Here is a 15997-nt window from a genome sequence, read left to right on the forward strand (position 1 = left end):
GAGCTCTTTGATCTAGTCTTGAACTGCAGTGTAAGCTGTATTCATATTTTAGTCTAGTACACACCAGTACTTCTGCTCAGGAGAACCACTGGTATTATCACTCATAATGTGAGTGAGATGTAATTGGTCTGTTATCGCAGATGCTGCGTTTTGTTTGATGCATAAAAAACATTAGTTTTAAATTAGTTTGTAAGAGGGAATGCTGATCAAGATCCATCTGACTTATGGAAAACAACACTTGCTATGATATTGCTTAGAAACAAACTAGCTTTGAGCGAACAGAAACATTTAGAGATACAGCCACTGCCTGCAGAAATGATGTTGAGTGGATGATAAATTAATTAAACCACCATCTCCACCATATTAGACATTATGATGGTTATTGGTAGTTATGACAGCATGTCCAGCTTTTGCAACTGAAAGAACAAAAAACTTTGCTGCTTTCTTGACACTTGAAGTTCTTGTTTTAAAGAATACACGTAAACGTATCATCCAATCTTTCCTACTAGAGACAATCTTTGCATTAGAGTGACATCTAGTGGGCAATGAGTGAAGAAGCAGGTTGTTGTTCTTGCATTGCTGTAATGAAGATGGTTACTGTAGTTATAAGCTCTAATGTGTCTTATCTGGTCACCAATTACAGGTTACGAAATAAATTGTTGAAAGCGAATTAATGATTCAGTATGGTGATCAAGTGTCTCTCTGCACACCACACCTTAACTGGCGTCCTCTGTCCAGTCTTGACCTCTTGTCTGTGTCATCGCTGTTAAATGTTACCACTTTTCTCACAGTCTGGCAGAAGATAATTGGCCAAAGAAGTTGTAACATTTAGCTTTCCAGCCATTCCCTAGAGAACATGAAGGTTAAGATATATGGCAGCTCATTTACTCATCATATGTTCCCATCTGAGACCCATCAGTTCATGTTTCTGATACAATACATTCTGTTGTGTTGAGTGTTGATGATCCTGACAGAATACATCTGTACTACATAGACTTTATGTTGATGTAACACAAGTGGTGGTTAGACCTTTAATTTTGGTTTACAAAAATGTGTTTTGGTTGTTTAGAGAGAGAGGAAATACAAGTATATTACTTTGTGATTATTGGTTTTGTGAATTTAAATTGCTGTTTAATTCCGGTTAACGTCTTAGTTTGGGGAGGTTTTTAGGGGTAGTGAAATCTTTTTGTTCACCTAAAAACAGGTTTGCTGTAGTGAAGGAATTATTCAGATTTTCCTTAAGTAAAATTAGAATACAATACCTATGTATTGTTAGTATAGTACTTAGTTACTTTCCACCATTGGTCTTCTGTAGAGGACACCAGGACTTACTATTGTTTTACTATGATTTACAATTAGGGACAACCCACTGACTGAGACTGAGACAGACTGATGGCATGATCAGAATCCACAAGGTTACTGTAGGTACATTTAAAGTTCATTGAAGTTTATATTTAGATACAATTTTAGAAATTACAACACAAATGTCTTTTTAGAAGACATTTTTTCAGTCCACCTGGCTCCACCTAGTGGTCATAAGATAGATAGATAGATAGATAGATAGATAGATAGATAGATAGATAGATAGATAGATAGATAGATAGATAGATAGATAGATAGATAGATAGATAGATAGATAGGTATTACACAGTATCTTTTTTTACATTCTACTTGTGTATGTTTATAGAATTGTAATACTGAGATAGAATAGGAAAACATTGAGCAGCCCTCCAAATACAAGTCAAGGATGGTTGAAAAGGCTCATTGTGTTTTTAAGTGCTGTTGGATTGTTGTAACATGTTTTTTTTCCGCATGTGTGTGTGTGTATGTGTGTGCAGTGCTGCATTACGTCATCATGTCAATCATGTGACCTCCTGCTTGTGACATAAGGCAACTCTCTGATGTGACACCCAGCCAAACACTGTCACTCTGCAGTGTACTGGAGAGTGACCTTCGCAACACTGTCTCTGTGCTTTCTCCAGCACCCGGCCTATCATCCATGTGTTTTCTTCCCTCTCTCGCCCTTACCCAGCTCCTCTCCAGTGATCCTCTCCCTGCTCCTGTCTAACACAGAGACAGAGACGAGAGGCAGAAACCTTTTCTTCTTCTCTGTCAACACAGAAACACTTGTCCTTACTCTTTCTCTCTGTCTCCAAGACACACTTTGACTTCTTGTGCCACTATGCTAGAACTGTAGTATAGAGTCTTGTCTGTGGAGGCTTGCACATCCATTTTTGACCATTCATTGCAACAGTATTATAAAATATTATTGGACTACAAATTCAATAATGGTGATAGCAAAAAAAAATAAAGATTAGCTTCCATAAGCAAGAGTTAGACCAAAGCTATTGTAAAAAATAAATTAGTACAGTAAAAAGGAAACTGAATTCACAAAAGTGTGCTTGCTGTAAAATTGTTACATTGTCCCTCATGTCAGGAAGAAACAAAGTATCAACAGTGAAAGGTCAACCTTTAGTCCCCATAGGACGTACAACACAGTGTACTAAACATACATGTAGTGTATACTCCACAAGGGGTAAACTAAAAAGAGTAAAATACACAACAGTTAGCCCAACAGTAATTCACCAGTTACCGTGAATGTTGCATTAGGGGTTAGTAGTAAAAATGCAGGTGTAAATAATAAAATTAATAACGGTTGAATTCCATTTAGCCGCTTGGTTTCAGGGTCCAGGTAGTGTGCATGTTGGCTCACTGTCACACTGTCTTGATTTACTGGGATACTTGAACAAAACAATGCCATCGTTAATGTTATTAACACCTGTGTGTGTGTGCTGTGACAAGACAAAATGTCTGCTGTGAAAAAGAGAGAAGGAGTGTTTGGACAGAAAAATGATGCTTCCATTTATAAATTTTTGTTGATATGTTGTGCAGTTCTTATGCTTAACTCCTCGAAGGCCTTTTTACTTCCTTATTGTGGTTCAACTGCAAATTCATCCCTACCCCATTGTTAAAGAATGAGAATGTGTGTGTGTGTGTGTGTGTGTGTGTGTCTTTAGTTTTACTCATGCTTTACGTGACTTGACCGCGCGCGTGCGTGTGTGTGTGTGTGTGTGTGTGTGTGTGTGTGTGTGTGTGTGTGTGTGCATGTGTGTGAACGTTCTCGTCACCTTCTCCAGGGTTACGTCGGCACCCTTGTGCTCCTCAATCAGCTCTAATGGATCCTCTGGCTCAGACTCAGCTGGGGCATTGATACTAAAGACACTCAAACACACACACACACACACACACACACACACACACACACACATAAGACAGGGCGGGGCTGGAGCCTTGTGCGTCGTGATGAGCTAAGAGGTATGAAGACGACCCTCCTAACATTTTCTTCCCGTCTTTGTCCTTTGTTTTTTCTCTTGTGCTTCACCATCACTGTCCCGCAATGCTGCACCTCCTGCAGTCAATTCAATGCAATGCTGTAGTAACCAATCATAACCAGAATTACATTATGTCAAATTTAACACAGTATCCAATGTCTTGGGCCTTGAAATAAAAACATTTCTTAATGGCTCTCTCATCTAAAAAATAAAATTATAAAACATAACAAAGAGCATCTTCATCAGAAATTTCACTTTTTTACTTCTGTGTCTTTGCTTTACCCACCCCCACCCATCACAGCCACCAGGACCCTTGTGTGTGCTTGTGTGTGTATGTGAATGGTTCTCACGGGTCCCATCCACCCTCCCTCCCTCAACGTCTTCATTTGGAGAGTGAACAGGTCCCCTGGGGCTAATGCGTGCTTTTGTATGTGTGTGTGTGTGTGGTCGCTACATTATTCCCCCCACTGACTTTCTATGGAATGAAAAAATTGACTGTCCATCTAGCATCCTTCCTGTCTTTAGAAAAGAGACAAGCTGAGGGGAACATGCTTGTATGACAGTGCAGCCCTCATATGAATAAAGACACAGTCAAGACAGAATATAGAGAAATACAGATTCTACTGTTGCATTAGTATTTTACAGTTGTTTTATAGTTTTAGCTCAATTTTTACAACAGACTTTCGACTTTAAAAACTCACACATTAACACACATTTGGCCTTTAAATCTCACACATCTCATACCAAAACTGCCATTGCTTATACAAAAATGTAGTAAGAATGACTTTTGGAAATATTTTTTATTATTCTAATCATTAAATATGTTGTTTTACTCTAAATATAGACATAGTGGAGTCTTCACCGCAAATCCACAGTGATTATTCTGACAGCATCACTTTCTGTTCTGTATCAACCACAAAGTTTGGGTTGAAATTGAAACTGAAAACAGGTAGCCAACACATACACATTTGCACAAAAACACATAAAAACATGAAATGATGAATAAATAAAAGCATAAATACACATGTACACTATATATATATATATATATATATATAAAATTAAATTAAATTTATTTTTTTAAAAAGTGAAAAAATTTACTGTGACATAGACAGGGATGGAAGATGACCTATAGTTTGTTGAGAACCCCAACAGCTGATGGTACAAATGGATTGTGAATGATGAATTGAAGACATCAAACATCTAATATTTTTTTAACTTGTAAGTTTAATCACCTATTATTCAGTAAGCTACAGTACAATAATAATAGTAGTGTGTGACTGGAAAGCATGTAACATTTAACCACAAATTAGTAGCAGACACTCAAGATGCCACTCAACATTCTGACAGAAATTTGCACATTGAATGTCTTCTATGAAAACTGAGCCGAATCAACAAACAGAAATGAATTGTGTAATAAAAAGATTATATTCAACTAAAACCAAAAATTCAACCATCCAAAGAAAAAGAACATGGCATGACTGTCGTTTGTGCACTTCAATTTCAAAAGCAACAGCTTTTTCTGTTTCATTCTCAATCTCTGCGCCGCAGACTCTCCATACATGCAGGTCCAATGGCACAATTAGATTCTCATTGATCCACTGGAGCTGACGGCGCTCCACCACTTGTAAAATCTAGTCTTGGAGGATCTGAGTAACTATTAGACTCACAGCTCTAATTCCATATCAGTGAAGCTGATTCATAGCTCTGACTCATTAAGAATCAGGGGGTTTGCTGATAGCAGAGCAGTCGCCTCATTCCTGCGGTGAGCCCCAGACGGTCTACCTGCAGCTGGCCCGAGTGGAACAAAGCTGGTTCTATAATTAGGTTCTCATGGCTGATTCAATTAGAGCAGCCGCTCCATTCATTTTGCTAAAGATGCTCCTCAGCTGCTTGGAGGGACTAATGGAAGAGATGGAGAGATATATGGGAAACAATTAGACATGACATTATCCTATGGTGTGTGTGCATGTGTGTGTAGATATGTACAAAACAGCAATACGGCAAAAACTTCTTTTCTTTTTCCTCAATACTTATGTTGATATGCCATACACACACTCTCACATGTCATCTTCTCAAACCTAAATCACTTCTTTTTCTTTTCCCCTTCTCCAACCCTCTTCCGATATTTCAATTAGCTGCCTGGCAATTAAATTACAGGGGACATTACTTAAGAACATAAACAGTGGCCTGCTGATGTGATTCTGGTGCTTCAGCCTCAGATGAGATATGAGCTGCCCTGAGTCACACTATCTGGAGAAGCGATCCAGAAACCATATCTCATGTTCTACATTATGTTCAAATCACATGCTTTTCCTTTTCTGGGATAACAATAAGAAATATTAAAGCTCCACTACACTTAAAAATGTGTTCTGCATATTATTACTTCACTTGGGTGTTATAGAAGTTTCTCTGTGGTCAACTTAAATTTCAGTTTAAGGCCTGCACATATGAGGATGTTTTTAATGACAACTAGTCTGGAAGTCAGTTGTGGTCCAGTATGTAACTTACACAAGTGTGATGTAAAAACACGAAGCCTCCAGTGCACATATACAGAAAATGGAGTGGGAAGTTGGATACAACTTTTGACCTGAAATGTCTGCATAAACAGATTCAAGACAGCAGAAGTTGAGAGGTGTTTTTATTTTTATTTGCTCATATGAGCCAAACTCCAAAAATATGGGATCCTATAATTCTCTTAATGCAGTTCAATAGTGTCTTTCATCAGATGGTTCCTGACAGGTAAATCACCATCTGTAAAACTCCAGTTAAGTAACAATATCAGTGCTTAGGCTATTCAAAAAAACAACATTCCTTATCACAAATGATGTTTGACAGGGCTGGACCTCGACAGTCACCTTGAGTCCTCTCCTCTTATTCCTGACTCCAGCACATTATAGATGTCTATCTGAATGCACCGTCTGCTCTCTGTAATCTCATCACCTCATGTCCACATTGAGAAAAGGTGCTCTGGTGGGATCTTGATTCCCAGAATTACCTTTTATCTCTTAAGGTTGGTATGGGGAAATAAGCCGGACAGCTGTAGGAAGATAAAATATAGGGAAGGAAAAAAAATTTAAATTTCATTTTAAAACCTTTTTTTGTCCGTCAGCCAGAGCTTAAAGTCTGGCTGGTTCTCCTTTTGGGATCTAATTAGACACTCAAAGAGTTTTCCTCCAAACTAAGAAGGAAAGTAAGAATGAGAGTATAAGAGATTTGGAAGGGTTTTTTTTTTTTTTTTTAAGGGTCGAGGTTTTTTTAATAAATGGAAAAGAAATTCAGAGCACTTATGGGTAAAAATAATAAGCAGTTATAATTTGCATGGCCAAATATCAGTGACTCCCAGAAAGACATCATAGGACGTTCTAAATATATCCAGCAGTTATGAATGAATGACTATGCTTTGGTTTACATCCAAATGCTCCCCCAACAATCTCCTCCTCATACGTTAAAGCCGTAAATAAATGGATTGACTTTTGGACAAGCGACAGTTTTCCTTCATAATTGTTAATTATCATGAGTGCTCTCTGAGGTACTTTCTATGAATGGAGATGGGACACTCTCTCTCTTTCTCCACCCTCTTGTTCTTTTTATGGGATTGGTCTTAGTTCTCAAGGACATCAAAAAGGACGCCAGCAGTGGAGGGAGGAGGTGCAGTGGATGGGTGGGGCACCTGCGTCATTCCTTGCAAAGGAAGGGTTGGTGGATTTTATGGCATTGGGCGCCAGTTAGCTACACCCCCTCTAAACCCCACCCAAGTCCATCTTCCCTGCCTGACCGCCAACAACCCCACCCACCCCCGGGTGGCTCCTCCCAGAGTCCCAGACGAGAGAGCACAGCACTTAAGGTAATGTAAATAACCAGAGAGGAAAAGCTATTTTAAGATGCTGTCTTTCACTGTGGCCATGGAGGGGGGACAAAGATGCAAGCCAAGCGATTGTAAATTCAGTCACGTTTTCGGACATGTTCTTTTTCTCAGTCTACCATCTAGCTAGCTGAAGGGCCTGACAGACAAGAAAGAGCCGGTGCAGTGTAAGCCTTTTTCGAAAGAAAGATGTTTTTAAAAAAAAAAAAAAAAAATATATATATATATATATATATATATATACGGTATAGGCAGATGAAGGTCTTGAAAAGTGAGTCTGAGATGCCCCCTTTGAGCTTAAAATTACACACAGGAAAGAAAACTTAGAAAACATTCAAATAAGATCTAGTATTCCTATAAAACCAAGATCCTCCAAAGGGTAAGATAAATCTGTGGGGTCAGAAATTGATCAACAGGATAGGAAAGCAGAAAAACAACATATTTCTGCAAAGAAATATCTTTATCTTTCCACTTTCTTTCTGTAAAATACTAGTTCATTTCAGGCTTCTGCTGCAACAATCTGGCATTGAAGAATTACTTTTTGGTTGAACCCACGCAACATGACATCCTAAGTCAACATAGCTTGGTTCTACCATAAAGGTTGGGAAGCACTGCTGTTTTAGCATAATGACCAATAAGCTAAAAAAAAAAATTTTGCATACTAAAATGTAATTTAGTGGAAATTTTGAAATTTAAAACAGTAATTTAAGTAAAGCCGGATTATTCTTAAAGAGGATTTTTAACAAGAATCAGAAAACAAAAAAAAACAAAAAAATATCGTCTTACAAAAGTAGAATTTATATATTTTCCTGAAATAATTTGTTCTTTTTTTATTGTTTCATCTTTTATGACATCAAAAATAAATAAACATTTAGACAGCATCCTTTCCATCTTATATGAATAAATTTTAACCAGCATTATTTGTTATCTATATATAATTTTTCTCCATATTTTTACAAACATACACAACACAGAGAAAATAATCTGCACACTGCTGTTAACAACAAAATAAAGAACAGATCTGAAAAAATCAGAACCTGCCCCCACATTTTTCTGCAACAGTTACTGTTTGACTTTGCAAAATCACAAACAAAAACATCAAAGTACACTACTTAATATAATTCTATCTTTTTGTAGGGGTTACATTCATCTTCAAGTCTTTGTTCACAGCAGAGTGACCAGTCACAACTGTGGAAATTACAAGTATCTCTTTTTATGAGCTTCATTAAGGCAATTAAAATACAAGATAACTTTTAAACACTAATTTACACTGATTCATATGATTAAAACTGACATTAAAGAGGATATTAGCTAATGCTTCAAGTCTACTACCATAACTACTGCTTGTATATTTTCTACTGAGCATGATACATGGATTGTTTCTTTCTTAAATCACAGTCATGATGTGTTTATCAGGAATAATTAATAATATACACGAGAGACATGATTGCCTTTCAAAAACGGTATCAAACAAAATCAGCTGGGTGTTGGTTAATATGTGAGATGTATTTCACATTTTATGACTATTTGATTTATAAATCAGAAACAGTGCTACAAATGTAAATTAGGTTACATAAAGTTACTGGCTTGATATGACATATTGAAGCTATAAAATATCCTGTTTTCCATATTTCCTTGTTTCCGTCTCTCACAATCAGATTTTTATAATAATATCTCTTCAGGTGTGTATATGTATATGTTATTGCTTTTATCTAATTGGTACATACATTGGTGAATAAATACCCTCCTTCCAAACTACTTTTGTGCTGTCAGTCACTTCTTGTAAAGTACCTGTTATCTGTTCAACATTCCTTTTCATATTTCTGATCAAATATGTCACCACTTCACACAGCATCTCTCATCTCCACTTATCTGCAGTTGGATAACGGTCTGCTTTTTCATTAGTGATAAAAAAACAAAATTAATCAAATAAGGAGTCTCTTTTTTCTTTTAGTATATCTCCAAACAAGTTTAAAAAAGGATGAATACAGTACACCCAACTATCTATAAGTACTATATGAGTGTATGTGTGTTTGATGTACTTCAACTACATGTCTGGACAATCAGCAAGCTGCTACACTATATATCCCGACAGGCTGTTATCCAATCACCACAAGCGGGATGTGGTAATTTGTAGTCCCAAGAGAGGATGTTTGCTTGTTCTCTCTTAGTTGTTACTTCTTTTTGGAGTATCTGACAGAGTAACCAGTTCTCTGGCAGATCAGTTGCATGTTTTTTTGGTTTGTTCAAACACATCCTGAGTTTGTCATTTTTCATCATGGTGAGAGGAGTCAGGGCTGGAGTCCTCCTCCTCCTCAACGGTTTCCGCTTGGAGCGTGTTACGGCGTGTGAAGGCGGCCGCCAAGGTCACGCTCAGCCGTGGTTTGACAGCCGATATCTCCGACAGCCCGATATTGTTGCCTCGAGTTACAAGCGTTGTCTTATCCATAATCTCTCCGCTATGCTTGGACACAACAGCGTCGAGGAAGTCGTATTTGTGTGAAATCTTGCCACTCTCAAACAGGTACTTTGCCAGGTAGGAAAAAGCAACGTTACCCAGAAAGGAGGCGATCATAGAGACGGTCTTGAAGGGGAACTTCTGGATGACAACATCCTCCATTTCTCCAGTTATGTGGTGCATCCTCTGCTCAATGATCCAGCCTGGGTAGTAGATGAAAGGAGGCAGCTGCAGGTAGGGCTCACCTCCACCTATACGCAGTACCATGCCGAACAGGTAAGCAGCCACCGAGCCGTAAGTGTTGGTACCTTTGACAAAGAGCACACTGAGCAGCTGGGGAAAGATGATAACGTAGACCAGGTCTGAGCTCAGGTACCAGAGGCCATAAACTGTCCCGGTTACCAGTGCCATCAACGTAGCAAGGCCGCCGAATACAAAGATAGTGATGCGCATCACCCACACAATCTCACGGTCAGACGCCTGAGGAGCAGAAAAGGGATTGTGACATATGCAGAACAGCCCAAAAAAAACCCTAAAAAAGACATTGATTTTGTATAAACTGTCACACAAGTACTTACCGACTGTCTGAAGGCGAGCTGGTAGATGTTTCTCGCAAACATGGAGCTTGCTGAAAGGATGGAAGAGTCTGCAGATGACATGACAGCTGCAGACACCGCACCCAGGCCGAAAAAAGAGACGAATGGCGGGCAAAGGTGTTGGAGCACGATGGGCAGAATCATGTCTGCTTGCTCCCTCTCTTTAGGAGGAATGGCACCATAACTTGTCTGGTTCCAGTCTGAGTAAGGGAAAGATTTAATGAAGATTTAAAATGACACATCCAATATGCCCAGTATACATGTATTAGGCCACAGCTTACTTCATATATGGTACGCAGTAGGACTTCAAAATTTCGTTAAACATAACAACAATGACAAATGAAATATGATAGCATTGCAACCTTTCTTTTTTGTGTAGTGTCTTTGTTTTTTCCCCCACAGTTCATTAAATCAGTTTTGCAAAAGTCGGAAACTCAAAGATTTTACTGGTGATGGGAATAAGCAAGATAGAATTGTATTTGATTTTTGTCACTTTAGTTTTGTAACAGTTCATGTTTATGTTAAAACAAGAAAAAACAAAGTTGTGTATTCTGATGTTCACCAAGGAATTTGACGACTAAAAATCTGGAGATCAGACCTCTAATTTGCTCCCTTGCCTCCCTCTAATGTAATATTTACACAAGCAGCGTGGTTATTAAATGGATTGCTGCTTCATTATGGATGAGGTGAACCAGCTGCTATTTACCAGGCTCTCTCAGATCTAAGGGCAACATGGACCCATCCAGGGCCTCCACCCCCTCCCCCAAAACAAATACACACAGACAGACTGTGCATATGCAAGCTCATGTATTAGCTCTCTAACCTGTGGAGGCCCCGATGGCCCCGATGAGAACGGAGGGCACAGCCATTACGAGGCACCCGAACGCAGCCAGGAAAGAGAGGACCTGGGCGTAGGTAGCCGAGGAAGCGGAGAGGACTCTCTGGAAATACACCTGCCAGGGTATTCCTCCAAGCATCTGCAGTTAGAGACCAGAGTAACATTCATACAAGATAGTCAAGTTAATTTTATTTATATGGCCCAAAGTCACATATAGTAAATATATATAGTTGCCTCAAATGTATAATCTTTACAATCTATAGAGCATATGACATCCTGTATCCTTAGACCCTCGCTTCTGATAAGGAACCAACATTTTTGCAGAAAGATTTACTGCTGATATGTCAGACTGCATGAAACTCCTTGCCATAAGGTTCAACAGTTGCATCAAAATGCAAAACAATAAAGAAAAATTTACAGCACAGGTTGCCAGAGTCAAAAATGTCATATTTAAAAGGCTGTCAAACTAAATGATTTGACTGTCACTGATGAGTTTTCTGACAATTTAACAAACAGTCTCAGCATGGTAACGTTTAGCTAATCACAAATAATATGACCTTTTTCCAGTGTGAGTTCTCAGTAGACTAAATTCTGCTTAAGTGAGAGATGAATAGCTTGTGGTTACTGTACCAGGAGGCAGAAGTTGTCGATCCAGACCCAGGTGTCCTTCCTGTTGATGCTGCCTTTCCAGGGCGACTGGTACACATGCTTCACTGCAGTAACAGTAATGTCTGTCACCGCAGGGTTGGTCAAAGCAAAGGGGACACTGATCCACTGTAGACAGACAGAAATACAGTAATAAACTTTAGCTCTTTAATTATCCCACCTTAGTTTATTTCTATAATTTCCAGACAATTTGTCACAAATTAATATTTGCTGTGTCGTTTCATTTCACTTTGTGCCCTGTACTTGCATAATATTGTTAAAAGTGATTTGGCATATTTTAAATCAAGGTCAAAGTACATTTGGTTGGACAAACACAGTAAATCTACTCAAGAATGGTAACTAATTAAAATAGTTGCTATTATCTACTTTTGACTTGTGCTCAACATGAACCTACCAGGCCAATAAAGATACAGAAGAGCTGCACAACATCAGTGTAGGCCACAGAGTAAAGTCCTCCAACCAGGGTGTAAAAGATTGCAATGAGTGCTGAGATAACCACTGACATCTTAATGTTGATGTCCACAATGACACTCAGAGTAGCGCCTAAGGTCATGAACAAACAGATGAAAGGATATTATGGCCACCGCATCATCCTATAGACAAAAACTCAAACACACTTTGAATGTATAGCCCACAAGAATAGTTTATTTAGTTGTAGACAGAAACATGAACTTACCAAGGGCGGATAAGATGGCGGCAGACCAGAAGATCTCACCCATGAGTGCAGGTATGAAGAGGAGGCCACCCATGCGTTTCCCATACATCTGCTGAAACGGGTCCAACATGGTGACGTAACCTCGTGAGCGCATGGGCTTAGCGAAAAAAAGACCACCTGAGACAATGAGTGGACACATTACAGGCTGAGCAGTGAAGCAACCACCATCAGGACAGAGAAGGCCCCTAAATCTAGACTAAACCGCCTTTTGTGGTCCTCAAGTGTACATTTATACGTATTTAGGGTTTAATATTGCACTGTTTCTTAACATAGATTAGTTTCAAATTGACAAAACCATTAAAAAAAAAAACACACCATAAAAAGAAGCTAAACAAACAGGCATAAAACTTAACAAGGACCCTGATGAAGGTTTCATTAGCACTCAACTCAATCATTTCAATCAGGTATGTGGTCAAAACACCCTGTTATGGTCCTGCTTACAAGCAATATCACACCAGTATTTTACATTGTTTTGAACATGAAATACACATAGCACCACTCACCCACAACAAGACTGAGGGCATATCCAAAGGGAGCTTGTGCCCAAGCTAACCCATAATCCGGTAAATACACATATTCAGCTGTGCCATTGATGTAACCTCCTCCAACCCAGGTCGCTGAAAATCACACACACAAACACACACAAACACACACAAACACACACACACACACACACACACACACACACACACACACACACACACACACACACACACATAAATGTGACCTCTAGGGAAAAAGATTTTTGAAATGATTAAAGAGGGGTGTTTTATGTTAAAATAAATAGAAATTCAAACAATCTATACTGTAACTCTTATTCTTCCATGAGGAAAACCCATGATATATGTCACTTTGCCAAGTCCATTTTGAGTCAAAGAATTCATCTGAAAGCTGGTAAAGTGAATGTTTGGCAAATATTTCTAAAAGGAAAACAACTGAAACATCAAATATCATACAACATTAGAACATTTTTTTATGAATTGCCTAACACCAAAAGCTGATTCTTGAGGAAAGAAGAAAAGATTAAATATGTTAAAACAAACCATAGCTACTAAAACCAAATGTTACTGAGTACATAAATACAAACTTCACCTGTCATGGTAAATCCACCGACAAATAATCCAATGTCTCTCCCTCCGACCATGATGGTTTCGCTGCGGTCGGTGCCCTCCGCCTCCCCGGAGTGTTTGTTCTTCCATGCCGCCCAGATGCCCACGAACAGGATCAGTAGATAGAAGATCGCGATAGCCACAAGCCCCTCTATATGGATGGTCATTGTCGCACCAGTCTTCCGCTAGGAACGGGAGGGCATGGAGACCTGTTTTGCGCACGGAGAAGAGAGGATCAGATATTCCGTACAGTTCAAAAACAATCATTTGGCTTTTAGTTTTCCGCGTTAGTTGGACTAACAACAGAAATGTGCCAAGACTGGGACATTTTGGTGCCTTAGTTGGATAAGAGTTTCAACTGACCAAACAAGCGTCGCCTTGTTGTAATAGAAAAATATAATAACAGTCCCAAAGAAATCTATTTAATAATTTCACGCGCTTTGATGACCCTGAAAAATGTCTCCTTTTGAAATATGACTTTCAACTCAGAACAGATTATTGTGGCTATTCTACCTTACTCTACATGATCGTAAGAAGTAAAGTGAAAATTTGTTGAAAAGAAACCTGGAAGCTCTATTTTTGTATTCCTTTAGGCAAAGACATTCATAAATGTATGCATAGTTCAACTGAGACAAATGTAAAATAAATCAAACAAATCTGAGTAAGGTTTAAAAAGTAATCACGGTTGATGTTCTATTTTGTGACAGTGGTATCTGATCAAACCTTTTTTCTATTTTCTATCTCTCCTTTCGTCCTTTTATCCGGACACATGCGCGTAAAATCCAAATTACGCACAGCAAAATATAGGACTGCCTTATCCACATCATATCGTTAATAATGAACTGTCACCTAAAGATCTCCACTCAAATGAATACGATATCATCTTTTAGAATACTATTTGATAAACGAACCTAAACAGTTAAAAAAAAAAGCTTGAAAAACACGACGCAAAACTTACCTCAAGTGTCTCTTAGAGTCATGTGCTGGGGCACCTGAGGCAGAGAACGGCGAGCAGAGCAGTCGGGCGGTTTATTAAGAGCCTCGTCCCCCCAGTTAAATGAAACGTTGGTGGAGGTCTCCCGGGTGATTTACTGGGGCTTATAAGGGGGCAGGTGCCGTCAGAGGACTGATACACGCGTCAGAGAAACCAAACGTCCCTCTTAATGAGCACCTTGCATGGAAACACGTCACAGTGTCCTGGCTGATCTGACTGGAGGAGGCTGGGAGAGATTCCTGTACTCCGTAAAGAGGATGGATGGCCGTCTTACTTTCCTTTTTTTTTTTTTTAAACCACTGAATAGCATGACATGAATTTTAATACCAAAGTTGCATTTTTCACTTTAAATAATCAAGAATTTGTGGAGAGTTTTACTCTTCACGTGGCTCCTGCTCCTTCAGAGTCAGTGCGTAACAGCCGCCTAATTGCGCAGCCATACTTCTTGTGGCCTTTTATCCGCTGTCACTGTCTGCCCAGCCGGCATTTTACCTTACAACCGCAATTAACTTTGCTCCACAGAAACCGTTTTTGTGGAGCGACTAAGGAGGATGAGAGACCACCCTGCTGGTGCCCTCTTTACTTTGTACAGGAGAAAACTGTGGAGATTCATTTGTTTAAAAAAAATAACTGCTTAAATTTAATTCTCATCAGTTTTCTTTTTCTTTCTTCTTATTCTTTTTTTTATTTTTTATTTTTTTTACAGCAATTCGCCCTCACTTCACACCTTTTTACACACAATTAGAAATTATTTAAGTACACTGTGTCTGCCACTTTCCCTTCACGGTATATATCAATGAACTGTGTCTACTTAATGGCCTCTTCTGCCAGAAGTCCTTTAATCGGGGCTACTCTTGTCAAAAATGACAGGCATCCAATTAGGATGGATCCTGAAGAGCAGAGGAGAGATTTAATGATACAGTCTGACCACTTAAAAAAAAAATCCTTGGCACGCACACACACGCACGCACAAAGAATGAGACACACGCACAAACAGTGTAACGGAAAACGTATTTGCAAAAGATGGCTGAGGTGTTTACTCATCAAAAGAAAGGGTGACAAGCCTGTTTTAACGGGGAAACGCACACAGCGCCCCGTTCTGGAGGGTTTCAGCACCATGGATAGGGGCTCATCTATTTATCTCTGCTGTATCTAGCTGAAGGTTTACATTGCTTAATCTTAACTGTACCAATTGATGGGACTGTAACTTAACATATAAGATATTAACATATAATATCTTTTTTTGTTTTGTTATTTCAATGTGTTCGTTTTAACCTACAGTCAAAGGTTTCAACCAATCTACCAAACATAGAATTACAAATAAAGACAATTTAAGAATTTAATTTATTTGAATAACGTTGACTTGAACTGGACTTTGTTTGACATCTCAGAAGTGACTTTGTACTACCAAAGCGTAAATCGGA

The 15997-nt window shown here is 38.9% G+C and overlaps 1 protein-coding gene across 1 annotated transcript; it reads right to left on the reverse strand.

Annotated features, from left to right (window-relative positions):
* Positions 1–8651: 8651 nt before the first annotated feature.
* Positions 8652–14682, reverse strand: LOC127352162 (high-affinity choline transporter 1-like). The gene is made up of 9 exons (XM_051380340.1): positions 14538–14682; positions 13563–13788; positions 12974–13087; positions 12432–12587; positions 12150–12298; positions 11720–11863; positions 11075–11228; positions 10234–10451; positions 8652–10135 (listed from the first exon to the last, which is right to left on the reverse strand). Exons 2-9 carry the CDS (start codon positions 13744–13746, stop codon positions 9464–9466), a joined length of 1791 nt encoding a protein of 596 aa, XP_051236300.1. The 5' UTR covers positions 13747–13788; positions 14538–14682; the 3' UTR covers positions 8652–9463.
* Between the last annotated feature and the right edge of the window lie 1315 nt (positions 14683–15997).

Source organism: Dicentrarchus labrax, unplaced genomic scaffold (assembly GCF_905237075.1).
Source record: "Dicentrarchus labrax unplaced genomic scaffold, dlabrax2021, whole genome shotgun sequence".
Taxonomy (NCBI): Eukaryota; Metazoa; Chordata; class Actinopteri; family Moronidae; genus Dicentrarchus; species Dicentrarchus labrax.